The sequence below is a fragment of the Rhinatrema bivittatum genome, chromosome 15, assembly GCF_901001135.1.
Source record: "Rhinatrema bivittatum chromosome 15, aRhiBiv1.1, whole genome shotgun sequence".
Taxonomy (NCBI): Eukaryota; Metazoa; Chordata; class Amphibia; order Gymnophiona; family Rhinatrematidae; genus Rhinatrema; species Rhinatrema bivittatum.
Window position 1 is genome coordinate 80,461,968 of NC_042629.1, and position 12,993 is coordinate 80,474,960.

The 12,993-nt window shown below is 56.2% G+C and overlaps 1 protein-coding gene across 4 annotated transcripts in view; it reads left to right on the top strand.

Annotated features, from left to right (window-relative positions):
* The window catches only part of CLCN6 (chloride voltage-gated channel 6), a 93,518-nt gene that overhangs the window by 29,442 nt on the left and 51,083 nt on the right, over positions 1 to 12,993 (top strand). For all 4 annotated transcript variants that reach the window (XM_029577828.1, XM_029577825.1, XM_029577826.1 and 1 more), the window contains exons 9-12: positions 748 to 806; positions 1,187 to 1,319; positions 2,879 to 2,992; positions 3,767 to 3,933. In XM_029577828.1, coding sequence (XP_029433688.1) covers positions 748 to 806; positions 1,187 to 1,319; positions 2,879 to 2,992; positions 3,767 to 3,933 — 473 coding nt within the window. The remainder of the gene's footprint in view (positions 1 to 747; positions 807 to 1,186; positions 1,320 to 2,878; positions 2,993 to 3,766; positions 3,934 to 12,993) is intronic.

Consider the following 12,993-nt stretch of genomic DNA (forward strand, 5'->3'; position numbering starts at 1 on the left):
CTGGCTACACTAAGGAAAACGAAATTATCAGGTAAGTAATTTCTCCAGTCTAAACACTGAATCGAGATCAGGTCAGTACCCTTCACCCCTTCATATCTGAAGACAGCAGAAAGATTGCACTGTCCATGTTGCTGAAAGTGAGCACAACTTACTGCAGATGCCCTTCTAGGCAGAAAGTTCATATCCAGCCTGACGTCCTCAGCACTGAATGTGCTACTGGGCCACTGTGCATCCACAGCCCCCTTAGGGACTTGACCCAAACATCCTTTTTTCAGAAGATTGAAGTTGATGAGCAGCATCAGGATGACAATTACAGAGCTGAGACAGCGATCCTGTCACTATTGTCTGTACTGCACGCCGTCCTCCAGCTCATCCTTCTGTCTCTGATAAACCTCTCCCTCTTCAGGGTTTCAGCAGAGAGCACTTAGTGTTCTTTAAACTCAACTATAACACCAGTGGTTTGGCCTAAGGGTTGGTATCTGTTCACTTCTCCTGACCTGAATTTTACAGTAAATACACTTTAAAATTTGTGATGTTTATAACTAAGTGGCAGAATAGAAAGATGTGTAAAGCCTTAGATCTGTTGATAAAACATTTATGGAAGCTGAGTGATTGAAATACCAGCTGTTCCTGGGTAGGGTACTATACTTTGCTAAATATCTGTTGGGGGAGTGTCAGCCATGGGCTGGAAGTGGCAGTATTTAACTCTGCCAGTAGTGACAAACTCTCATGTCCTCCTTGTTTCAGTTTCAGAGCATCACTGTACAGAAGATCAGATTTCATTTTCCTGGTTTCCGCAGTGACAGGTATTGTAGGCTGGGAATTAATTTAGTGGTGGTTCTCTTAGAAAGTGAAGCAATTGCTGCTCAGAGTAACTGATTATTGCAGGAGGAGGTCATTTTTAAGATTTGTTTGTCTTTTGGGTTGTACACTGCTTTGGATGATTGTTTTGGTTGAGAAGGTGGCATACAATTTTTAAATAAATGCCACAGTATCTGTATGTTTCCAGTAGTGAAAATAACTAACTCTTCTCCTTCTTTTTCTGAGTCTGTGTACTGCCCCAGGCTGGATATATGTCACCCTGCATACTGATGCTGCATTGCCAAGTGTGACGGAATGACGTGTTCCAGCATTTTCACTTTTAGGCTTCCTTCTTTTTAAATTTAACTTGGTTTTATTTTTCCAGGGACAAGAGGGACTTTGTGTCAGCCGGAGCTGCTGCTGGAGTCGCTGCTGCCTTTGGAGCTCCTATAGGGGGGACCTTGTTCAGCTTGGAAGAGGGGTCTTCGTTTTGGAACCAGGGGCTCACATGGAAAGTGGTGAGAAGGCATTTCCTGGGGGAAAAGAGTAGAGTGCAGGTGATTTATTGGCTGAGGGTGTGAGCAGGTATTGGTAGAGGTGTTTGTGTGGAGACTGAACAGAGTAGAGGGATCAGGCTGAGAATGGGGAAGGCTAGTCAGGGGTTTGAGAAGACTAGAGGGTGAGGGAGGGACAGGATGTGAGGAAGCTGAAGAGAAAGTGTGTGTGGGGGGGTGTGAGGGGTCATTGGTAGAGGGTGAGGGAGGGACAGGATGTGAGGAAGCTGAAGAGAGTGTGTGGGGGGGTGTGAGGGGACATTGGTAGAGGGTGAGGGAGGGACAGGATGTGAGGAAGCTGAAGAGAGTGTGTGTGTGGGGGGGTGTAAGGGGTCATTGGTAGAGGGTGAGGGAGGGACAGGATGTGAGGAAGCTGAAGAGAGTGTGTGGGGGGTGTGAGGGGGTCATTGGTAGAGGGTGAGGGAGGGACAGGATGTGAGGAAGCTGAAGAGAGTGTGTGGGGGGGGGTGAGGGGTCATTGGTAGAGGGTGAGGGAGGGACAGGATGTGAGGAAGCTGAAGAGAGTGTGTTGGGGAGGGTGTGAGGGGTCATTGGTAGAGGGTGAGGGTGGGACAGGATGTGAGGAAGCTGAAGAGAGTGTGTTGGGGAGGGTGTGAGGGGTCATTGGTAGAGGGTGAGGGAGGGTCAGGATGTGAGGAAGCTGAAGAGAGTGTGTGGAGGGGGTGTGAGGGGTTATTGGTAGAGGGTGAGGGAGGGACAGGATGTGAGGAAGCTGAAGAGAGTGTGGGGGGGGGTGTGAGGGGTCATTGGTAGAGGGTGAGGGAGGGACAGGATGTGAGGAAGCTGAAGAGAGTGTGTGGGGGGGGTGTGAGGGGTCTGGTAGAGGGTGAGGGAGGGACAGGATGTGAGGAAGCTGAAGAGAGTGTGTGTGGGGGGGGTGTGAGGGGTCATTGGTAGAGGGTGAGGGAGGGACAGGATGTGAGGAAGCTGAAGAGAGTGTGTGTGGGGGGGGGTGTGAGGGGTCATTGGTAGAGGGTGAGGGAGGGACAGGATGTGAGGAAGCTGAAGAGAGTGTGTGTGGGGGGGGGGGGTGAGGGGTCATTGGTAAAGGGTGAGGGAGGGACAGGATGTGAGGAAGCTGAAGAGAGTGTGTGTGGGGGGGGTGTGAGGGGTCATTGGTAGAGGGTGAGGGAGGGACAGGATGTGAGGAAGCTGAAGAGAGTGTGTGTGGGGGGGGGGTGTGAGGGGTCATTGGTAGAGGGTGAGGGAGGGACAGGATGTGAGGAAGCTGAAGAGAGTGTGTGGGGGGGGGGGGGTGTGAGGGGTCATTGGTAGAGGGTGAGGGAGGGACAGCATGCAGTTGAGGTTTGGTGAGGGAGGGAAGTGTCCTGGGATGTGGAAGGGGAGTGAGAAGCTGCTTGGGTGTTTGAGTTGTGGAGAGGCAGTGACTGGGGCATAGTTTTGGGGTAACAGGCAGGAGGGTTTGCACTTCCCAGCTGCCTGGTTTTGCCTCCTGCCAGATGCACCTCAGGCTGATCCTTCCTTCCCTGCTCTCTTTCTAGCTGTTCTGTTCCATGTCTGCGACTTTCACCTTAAATTTCTTCCGTTCTGGAATCCAGTTTGGAACGTGGGGATCCTTTCAGGCTCCAGGACTGCTTAACTTTGGCGAGTTCAGGGTGAGTTTTGCAGTCCTGCTCCCCATTTCCAGCTTTGCCTTCTCCTGCTGGCTCAGAGCAGTTTCAGGATGGGGGGGGGGGGAGGGGCTTTTCCTCTGCAGGGTGGTTGGGGAAGGTTTAGGGGGGGGTCTGCTTGTGGCTCGCACGTCTGTGTGAATGTTGCTCTCCTGCTGGCTCAGAGCAGTTTCAGGATGGGGGGGTGAGGGGCTTTTCCTCTGCAGGGAGGTTGGGGAAGGTTTAGGGGGGGGGGGTCTGCTTGTGACTCGCACGTCTGTGTGAATGTTGCTCTCCTGCTGGCTCAGAGCAGTTTCAGGATGGGGGGGTGGTTGGGGAAGGTTTAGGGGGGGGTCTGCTTGTGACTCGCACGTCTGTGTGAATGTTGCTCTCCTGCTGGCTCAGAGCAGTTTCAGGATGGGGGGGTGAGGGGCGTTTCCTCTGCAGGGTGGTTGGGGAAGGTTTAGGGGGGGGTCTGCTTGTGACTCGCACGTCTGTGTGAATGTTGCTCTCCTGCTGGCTCAGAGCAGTTTCAGGATGGGGGGTGGTTGGGGAAGGTTTAGGGGGGGGTCTGCTTGTGGCTCGCACGTCTGTGTGAATGTTACTCTCCTGCTGGCTCAGAGCAGTTTCAGGATGGGGGGGTGAGGGGCGTTTCCTCTGCAGGGAGGTTGGGGAAGGATTAGGGGGGGGTCTGCTTGTGGCTCGCACGTCTGTGTGAATGTTACTCTCCTGCTGGCACTTTGGGCCTCTCTCTCACTCGTTACCTTCTCTCTCCCTCAGTGCTCTGATTCGGATAAGACCTGTCACCTTTGGACGGCTGTGGATTTGGCTTTCTTCGTCATTATCGGGGTCATTGGGGGTCTTCTTGGTGCATCATTCAACTGCTTGAATAAGCGACTTACAAAGTATCGCATGCAACACGTGCATCCCAAGGCAAACCTAGTCAGGTACCGCAGCTGCTCCTGGGTTTGTGTGCAGGGGACGGCAGGGAGTATCAGTGCAGCTGTGGCTGCTGGGATTGTCCTTGTCGAGTGCAGATTCAGCTCCAGTTACTGGGGTGTTTGTGGAGCCGGGTGCTCCTGGGTTTGTGTGCAGGGACTGCAGGGAGTATCAGCGCAGCTGTGGCTGCTGGGATTGTCCTTGTAGAGTGCAGATGCAGCTCCAGTTACTGGGGTGTTTGTGGAGCCGGGTGCTCCTGGGTTTGTGTGCAGGGATGGCAGGGAGTATCAGCTCAGCTGTGGCTGCTGGGATTGTCCTTGTAGAGTGCAGATTCAGCCCCAGTTACTGGGGTGTTTGTGGAGCCGGGTGCTCCTGGGTTTGTGTGCAGGGATGGCAGGGAGTATCAGCTCAGCTGTGGCTGCTGGGATTGTCCTTGTCGAGTGCAGATTCAGCTCCAGTTACTGGGGGGTGTTTGTGGAGCCGGGTGCTCCTGGGTTTGTGTGCAGGGGACAGCAGGGAGTATCAGCGCAGCTGTGGCTGCTGGGATTGTCCTTGTCGAGTGCAGATTCAGCCCCAGTTACTGGGGTGTTTGTGGAGCCGGGTGCTCCTGGGTTTGTGTGCAGGGACGGCAGGGAGTATCAGCGCAGCTGTGGCTGCTGGGATTGTCCTTGTAGAGTGCAGATTCAGCTCCAGTTACTGGGGTGTTTGTGGAGCCGGGTGCTCCTGGGTTTGTGTGCAGGGACGGCAGGGAGTATCAGTGCAGCTGTGGCTGCTGGGATTGTCCTTGTAGAGTGCAGATTCAGCCCCAGTTACTGGGGTGTTTGTGGAGCCGGGTGCTCCTGGGTTTGTGTGCAGGGACGGCAGGGAGTATCAGCGCAGCTGTGGCTGCTGGGATTGTCCTTGTAGAGTGCAGATTCAGCTCCAGTTACTGGGGTGTTTGTGGAGCCGGGTGCTCCTGGGTTTGTGTGCAGGGACGGCAGGGAGTATCAGCGCAGCTGTGGCTGCTGGGATTGTCCTTGTAGAGTGCAGATTCAGCTCCAGTTACTGGGGTGTTTGTGGAGTCGGGTGCTCCTGGGTTTGTGTGCAGGGACGGCAGGGAGTATCAGTGCAGCTGTGGCTGCTGGGATTGTCCTTGTAGAGTGCAGATTCAGCTCCAGTTACTGGGGTGTTTGTGGAGTCGGGTGCTCCTGGGTTTGTGTGCAGGGACGGCAGGGAGTATCAGCGCAGCTGTGGCCTCTGGGATTGTCCTTGTAGAGTGCAGATTCAGCTCCAGTTACTGGGGTGTTTGTGGAGCCGGGTGCTCCTGGGTTTGTGTGCAGGGACGGCAGGGAGTATCAGCGCAGCTGTGGCTGCTGGGATTGTCCTTGTCGAGTGCAGATTCAGCTCCAGTTACTGGGGTGTTTGTGGAGCCGGGTGCTCCTGGGTTTGTGTGCAGGGACGGCAGGGAGTATCAGCGCAGCTGTGGCTGCTGGGATTGTCCTTGTCGAGTGCAGATTCAGCTCCAGTTACTGGGGTGTTTGTGGAGCCGGGTGCTCCTGGGTTTGTGTGCAGGGACGGCAGGGAGTATCAGCGCAGCTGTGGCTGCTGGGGTTGTCCTTGTAGAGTGCAGATTCAGCTCCAGTTACTGGGGTGTTTGTGGAGCCGGGTGCTCCTGGGTTTGTGTGCAGGGACGGCAGGGAGTATCAGCGCAGCTGTGGCTGCTGGGATTGTCCTTGTAGAGTGCAGATTCAGCTCCAGTTACTGGGGTGTTTGTGGAGTCGGGTGCTCCTGGGTTTGTGTGCAGGGGACGGCAGGGAGTATCAGCGCAGCTGTGGCTGCTGGGATTGTCCTTGTAGAGTGCAGATTCAGCTCCAGTTACTGGGGTGTTTGTGGAGCCGGGTGCTCCTGGGTTTGTGTGCAGGGACGGCAGGGAGTATCAGTGCAGCTGTGGCTGCTGGGATTGTCCTTGTAGAGTGCAGATTCAGCTCCAGTTACTGGGGTGTTTGTGGAGCCGGGTGCTCCTGGGTTTGTGTGCAGGGACGGCAGGGAGTATCAGCGCAGCTGTGGCCTCTGGGATTGTCCTTGTAGAGTGCAGATTCAGCTCCAGTTACTGGGGTGTTTGTGGAGCCGGGTGCTCCTGGGTTTGTGTGCAGGGGACGGCAGGGAGTATCAGCGCAGCTGTGGCTGTTGGGATTGTCCTTGTAGAGTGCAGATTCAGCTCCAGTTACTGGGGTGTTTGTGGAGCCGGGTGCTCCTGGGTTTGTGTGCAGGGACGGCAGGGAGTATCAGCGCAGCTGTGGCCTCTGGGATTGTCCTTGTAGAGTGCAGATTCAGCTCCAGTTACTGGGGTGTTTGTGGAGCCGGGTGCTCCTGGGTTTGTGTGCAGGGACGGCAGGGAGTATCAGCGCAGCTGTGGCCTCTGGGATTGTCCTTGTAGAGTGCAGATTCAGCCCCAGTTACTGGGGTGTTTGTGGAGCCGGGTGCTCCTGGGTTTGTGTGCAGGGGACGGCAGGGAGTATCAGTGCAGCTGTGGCTGCTGGGATTGTCCTTGTAGAGTGCAGATTCAGCTCCAGTTACTGGGGTGTTTGTGGAGCCGGGTGCTCCTGGGTTTGTGTGCAGGGACGGCAGGGAGTATCAGCGCAGCTGTGGCTGCTGGGATTGTCCTTGTAGAGTGCAGATTCAGCTCCAGTTACTGGGGTGTTTGTGGAGTCGGGTGCTCCTGGGTTTGTGTGCAGGGGACGGCAGGGAGTATCAGCGCAGCTGTGGCTGTTGGGATTGTCCTTGTAGAGTGCAGATTCAGCCCCAGTTACTGGGGGGTGTTTGTGGAGCCGGGTGCTCCTGGGTTTGTGTGCAGGGACGGCAGGGAGTATCAGCGCAGCTGTGGCTGCTGGGATTGTCCTTGTAGAGTGCAGATTCAGCTCCAGTTACTGGGGTGTTTGTGGAGCCGGGTGCTCCTGGGTTTGTGTGCAGGGACGGCAGGGAGTATCAGTGCAGCTGTGGCTGCTGGGATTGTCCTTGTAGAGTGCAGATTCAGCTCCAGTTACTGGGGTGTTTGTGGAGCCGGGTGCTCCTGGGTTTGTGTGCAGGGACGGCAGGGAGTATCAGTGCAGCTGTGGCTGCTGGGATTGTCCTTGTCGAGTGCAGATTCAGCTCCAGTTACTGGGGTGTTTGTGGAGCCGGGTGCTCCTGGGTTTGTGTGCAGGGACGGCAGGGAGTATCAGCGCAGCTGTGGCCTCTGGGATTGTCCTTGTAGAGTGCAGATTCAGCTCCAGTTACTGGGGTGTTTGTGGAGCCGGGGTGCTCCTGGGTTTGTGTGCAGGGGACGGCAGGGAGTATCAGCGCAGCTGTGGCTGTTGGGATTGTCCTTGTAGAGTGCAGATTCAGCTCCAGTTACTGGGGTGTTTGTGGAGCCGGGTGCTCCTGGGTTTGTGTGCAGGGACGGCAGGGAGTATCAGCGCAGCTGTGGCTGCTGGGATTGTCCTTGTCGAGTGCAGATTCAGCTCCAGTTACTGGGGTGTTTGTGGAGCCGGGTGCTCCTGGGTTTGTGTGCAGGGACGGCAGGGAGTATCAGCGCAGCTGTGGCTGCTGGGATTGTCCTTGTAGAGTGCAGATTCAGCTCCAGTTACTGGGGTGTTTGTGGAGCCGGGTGCTCCTGGGTTTGTGTGCAGGGACGGCAGGGAGTATCAGCGCAGCTGTGGCTGCTGGGATTGTCCTTGTAGAGTGCAGATTCAGCTCCAGTTACTGGGGTGTTTGTGGAGCCGGGTGCTCCTGGGTTTGTGTGCAGGGGACGGCAGGGAGTATCAGCGCAGCTGTGGCTGCTGGGATTGTCCTTGTAGAGTGCAGATTCAGCTCCAGTTACTGGGGTGTTTGTGGAGCCGGGTGCTCCTGGGTTTGTGTGCAGGGACGGCAGGGAGTATCAGCGCAGCTGTGGCCTCTGGGATTGTCCTTGTAGAGTGCAGATTCGGCTCCAGTTACTGGGGTGTTTGTGGAGCCGGGTGCTCCTGGGTTTGTGTGCAGGGACGGCAGGGAGTATCAGCGCAGCTGTGGCCTCTGGGATTGTCCTTGTCGAGTGCAGATTCAGCTCCAGTTACTGGGGTGTTTGTGGAGCCGGGTGCTCCTGGGTTTGTGTGCAGGGACGGCAGGGGAGTATCAGCGCAGCTGTGGCTGCTGGGATTGTCCTTGTCGAGTGCAGATTCAGCTCCAGTTACTGGGGTGTTTGTGGAGCCGGGTGCTCCTGGGTTTGTGTGCAGGGGACGGCAGGGAGTATCAGTGCAGCTGTGGCTGCTGGGATTGTCCTTGTAGAGTGCAGATTCAGCCCCAGTTACTGGGGTGTTTGTGGAGCCGGGTGCTCCTGGGTTTGTGTGCAGGGACTGCAGGGAGTATCAGCGCAGCTGTGGCTGCTGGGGTTGTCCTTGTCGAGTGCAGATTCAGCTCCAGTTACTGGGGTGTTTGTGGAGCCGGGTGCTCCTGGGTTTGTGTGCAGGGACGGCAGGGAGTATCAGCGCAGCTGTGGCTGCTGGGGTTGTCCTTGTCGAGTGCAGATTCAGCTCCAGTTACTGGGGTGTTTGTGGAGCCGGGTGCTCCTGGGTTTGTGTGCAGGGGACGGCAGGGAGTATCAGCGCAGCTGTGGCTGCTGGGATTGTCCTTGTAGAGTGCAGATTCAGCTCCAGTTACTGGGGGGGTGTTTGTGGAGCCGGGTGCTCCTGGGTTTGTGTGCAGGGGACGGCAGGGAGTATCAGCGCAGCTGTGGCTGCTGGGGTTGTCCTTGTAGAGTGCAGATTCAGCTCCAGTTACTGGGGTGTTTGTGGAGCTGGGAGCTCCTGGGTTTGTGTGCAGGGGACGGCAGGGAGTATCAGCGCAGCTGTGGCCTCTGGGATTGTCCTTGTAGAGTGCAGATTCAGCCCCAGTTACTGGGGGGTGTTTGTGGAGTCGGGTGCTCCTGGGTTTGTGTGCAGGGGACGGCAGGGAGTATCAGCGCAGCTGTGGCTGCTGGGATTGTCCTTGTAGAGTGCAGATTCAGCCCCAGTTACTGGGGTGTTTGTGGAGCCGGGTGCTCCTGGGTTTGTGTGCAGGGACGGCAGGGAGTATCAGCGCAGCTGTGGCCTCTGGGATTGTCCTTGTCGAGTGCAGATTCAGCTCCAGTTACTGGGGTGTTTGTGGAGCCGGGTGCTCCTGGGTTTGTGTGCAGGGACGGCAGGGAGTATCAGCGCAGCTGTGGCTGCTGGGATTGTCCTTGTCGAGTGCAGATTCAGCTCCAGTTACTGGGGTGTTTGTGGAGCCGGGTGCTCCTGGGTTGTGTGCAGGGGACGGCAGGGAGTATCAGCGCAGCTGTGGCTGCTGGGATTGTCCTTGTAGAGTGCAGATTCAGCCCCAGTTACTGGGGTGTTTGTGGAGCCGGGTGCTCCTGGGTTTGTGTGCAGGGACTGCAGGGAGTATCAGCGCAGCTGTGGCTGCTGGGGTTGTCCTTGTCGAGTGCAGATTCAGCTCCAGTTACTGGGGTGTTTGTGGAGCCGGGTGCTCCTGGGTTTGTGTGCAGGGACTGCAGGGAGTATCAGCGCAGCTGTGGCTGCTGGGGTTGTCCTTGTCGAGTGCAGATTCAGCTCCAGTTACTGGGGTGTTTGTGGAGCCGGGTGCTCCTGGGTTTGTGTGCAGGGACGGCAGGGAGTATCAGCGCAGCTGTGGCTGCTGGGGTTGTCCTTGTCGAGTGCAGATTCAGCTCCAGTTACTGGGGTGTTTGTGGAGCCGGGTGCTCCTGGGTTTGTGTGCAGGGGACGGCAGGGAGTATCAGCGCAGCTGTGGCTGCTGGGATTGTCCTTGTAGAGTGCAGATTCAGCCCCAGTTACTGGGGGTGTTTGTGGAGCCGGGTGCTCCTGGGTTGTGTGCAGGGGACGGCAGGGAGTATCAGCGCAGCTGTGGCTGCTGGGGTTGTCCTTGTAGAGTGCAGATTCAGCTCCAGTTACTGGGGTGTTTTGTGGAGCGGGAGCTCCTGGGTTTGTGTGCAGGGGACGGCAGGGAGTATCAGCGCAGCTGTGGCCTCTGGGATTGTCCTTGTAGAGTGCAGATTCAGCCCCAGTTACTGGGGGGTGTTTGTGGAGCGGGTGCTCCTGGGTTTGTGTGCAGGGACGGCAGGGAGTATCAGCTGCAGCTGTGGCTGCTGGGGTTGTCCTTGTAGAGTGCAGATTCAGCTCCAGTTACTGGGGTGTTTGTGGAGCCGGGTGCTCCTGGGTTTGTGTGCAGGGACGGCAGGGAGTATCAGCGCAGCTGTGGCTGCTGGGATTGTCCTTGTAGAGTGCAGATTCAGCTCCAGTTACTGGGGTGTTTGTGGAGCCGGGTGCTCCTGGGTTTGTGTGCAGGGACGGCAGGGAGTATCAGCGCAGCTGTGGCCTCTGGGATTGTCCTTGTAGAGTGCAGATTCAGCTCCAGTTACTGGGGTGTTTGTGGAGCCGGGTGCTCCTGGGTTTGTGTGCAGGGACGGCAGGGAGTATCAGCGCAGCTGTGGCTGCTGGGGTTGTCCTTGTCGAGTGCAGATTCAGCTCCAGTTACTGGGGTGTTTGTGGAGCCGGGTGCTCCTGGGTTTGTGTGCAGGGACGGCAGGGAGTATCAGCGCAGCTGTGGCTGCTGGGATTGTCCTTGTAGAGTGCAGATTCAGCTCCAGTTACTGGGTGTTTTGTGGAGCCGGGTGCTCCTGGGTTTGTGTGCAGGGACGGCAGGGAGTATCAGCGCAGCTGTGGCTGCTGGGATTGTCCTTGTCGAGTGCAGATTCAGCTCCAGTTACTGGGGTGTTTGTGGAGCCGGGTGCTCCTGGGTTTGTGTGCAGGGACGGCAGGGAGTATCAGCGCAGCTGTGGCTGCTGGGATTGTCCTTGTCGAGTGCAGATTCAGCCCCAGTTACTGGGGTGTTTGTGGAGCCGGGTGCTCCTGGGTTTGTGTGCAGGGACGGCAGGGAGTATCAGTGCAGCTGTGGCTGCTGGGATTGTCCTTGTCGAGTGCAGATTCAGCCCCAGTTACTGGGGTGTTTGTGGAGCCGGGTGCTCCTGGGTTTGTGTGCAGGGACGGCAGGGAGTATCAGCGCAGCTGTGGCTGCTGGGATTGTCCTTGTCGAGTGCAGATTCAGCTCCAGTTACTGGGGTGTTTGTGGAGCCGGGTGCTCCTGGGTTTGTGTGCAGGGGACGGCAGGGAGTATCAGCGCAGCTGTGGCTGCTGGGATTGTCCTTGTCGAGTGCAGATTCAGCCCAGTTACTGGGGTGTTTGTGGAGCCGGGTGCTCCTGGGTTTGTGTGCAGGGACGGCAGGGAGTATCAGCTGCAGCTGTGGCTGCTGGGATTGTCCTTGTAGAGTGCAGATTCAGCTCCAGTTACTGGGGTGTTTGTGGAGCCGGGTGCTCCTGGGTTTGTGTGCAGGGACGGCAGGGAGTATCAGCGCAGCTGTGGCTGCTGGGATTGTCCTTGTAGAGTGCAGATTCAGCTCCAGTTACTGGGGGTGTTTGTGGAGCCGGGTGCTCCTGGGTTTGTGTGCAGGGACGGGCAGGGAGTATCAGCGCAGCTGTGGCTGCTGGGATTGTCCTTGTAGAGTGCAGATTCAGCTCCAGTTACTGGGGTGTTTGTGGAGCCGGGTGCTCCTGGGTTTGTGTGCAGGGACGGCAGGGAGTATCAGTGCAGCTGTGGCTGCTGGGATTGTCCTTGTAGAGTGCAGATTCAGCTCCAGTTACTGGGGTGTTTGTGGAGCCGGGTGCTCCTGGGTTTGTGTGCAGGGGACGGCAGGGAGTATCAGTGCAGCTGTGGCTGCTGGGATTGTCCTTGTCGAGTGCAGATTCAGCTCCAGTTACTGGGGTGTTTGTGGAGCTGGGAGCTCCTGGGTTTGTGTGCAGGGGACAGCAGGAGTATCAGCTGCAGCTGTGGCTGCTGGGGTTGTCCTTGTAGAGTGCAGATTCAGCCCCAGTTACTGGGGGGTGTTTGTGGAGCCGGGTGCTCCTGGGTTTGTGTGCAGGGACGGCAGGGAGTATCAGCGCAGCTGTGGCTGCTGGGATTGTCCTTGTAGAGTGCAGATTCAGCTCCAGTTACTGGGGTGTTTGTGGAGCCGGGTGGCGTATTATTTATGGGTTTTGGGTCTTTCTTTCTGGTGTAAGTGCAAACTGGATCATGTTGTTTTTCTTTGAATGGATGAAGTTAAAAAAAAAAAAGTTTAAGTTTTTTAGTCAGGAAACTGATAGGAGGCTCTTAAGCTTGCCTGTGCTGCTGCCTTGAGAATAACCTTGTATTATTTCTAAGGTAGATTTTCCTTTTTCTATTAAGGGTTTTTCCTTCGTTCCTGGCCCTCGGGGTGTAAGCTGGTGGTCCAGCCGCTCCCCCTACCCTAAGACTGACTGACCTGAGAGGCGCCATTCCTCAGCCATAATAAAAAATATATATATATATACAGAAAGTGAGCCGGGCCATTGTGGTCGTCCGCAGAGAGGTTTTTGGCTCTGTTTCATTTGGCGGCTGCCAGGAGCGCTTTCGGGGGCAGTTTTTTTTGTCTGCGCCTCAGCTGTTTCCCTTCCCCCATGCCACGAGGGACACGATGTGCCGCCTGCGGGGAGCCTGGGACTCTGCTCTCCCGCGAGGGGATTTGTACTAAATGCCTCCCTGGCGGGGAGGGTTCCTCAAGGGCTGACAGCAGTCCCAGCGGTCATTTTTCACAGCCCGTCCTCCTTCGGGGGGGTTGGCCCCGTTCCCATCGAGCGCGGGAACGGCGGCCATTTTGAATGCAGATGCGTCTGTGTCCGCGCATCCACAGGGCAGCCCTGATGCCGATTTTGTTCGGCCTCTGCCCGTTTTGACTCCGGTGGACCTCCCGGGGGACCCCTCAACTTCGGGGACAAGTCCAGGACTCAGCTCTTTTGTTCCTTCAGATGGAGCCCATCCCCCCACCTGCTTTTTCGGCTGATTTTATTTTATTAAAATTAGAGGAAAGAAGTAGCTAAGTAGAATGAAAAAGCGATTATTATGTTTTCCTTTTACCCGTCCTTTTATTAGTTATTTTATTTTATATTGAATGTTACTGTATTTTAAGCATCATAATTTGTTTTTTATGATTTTATAATTCTGTGTTC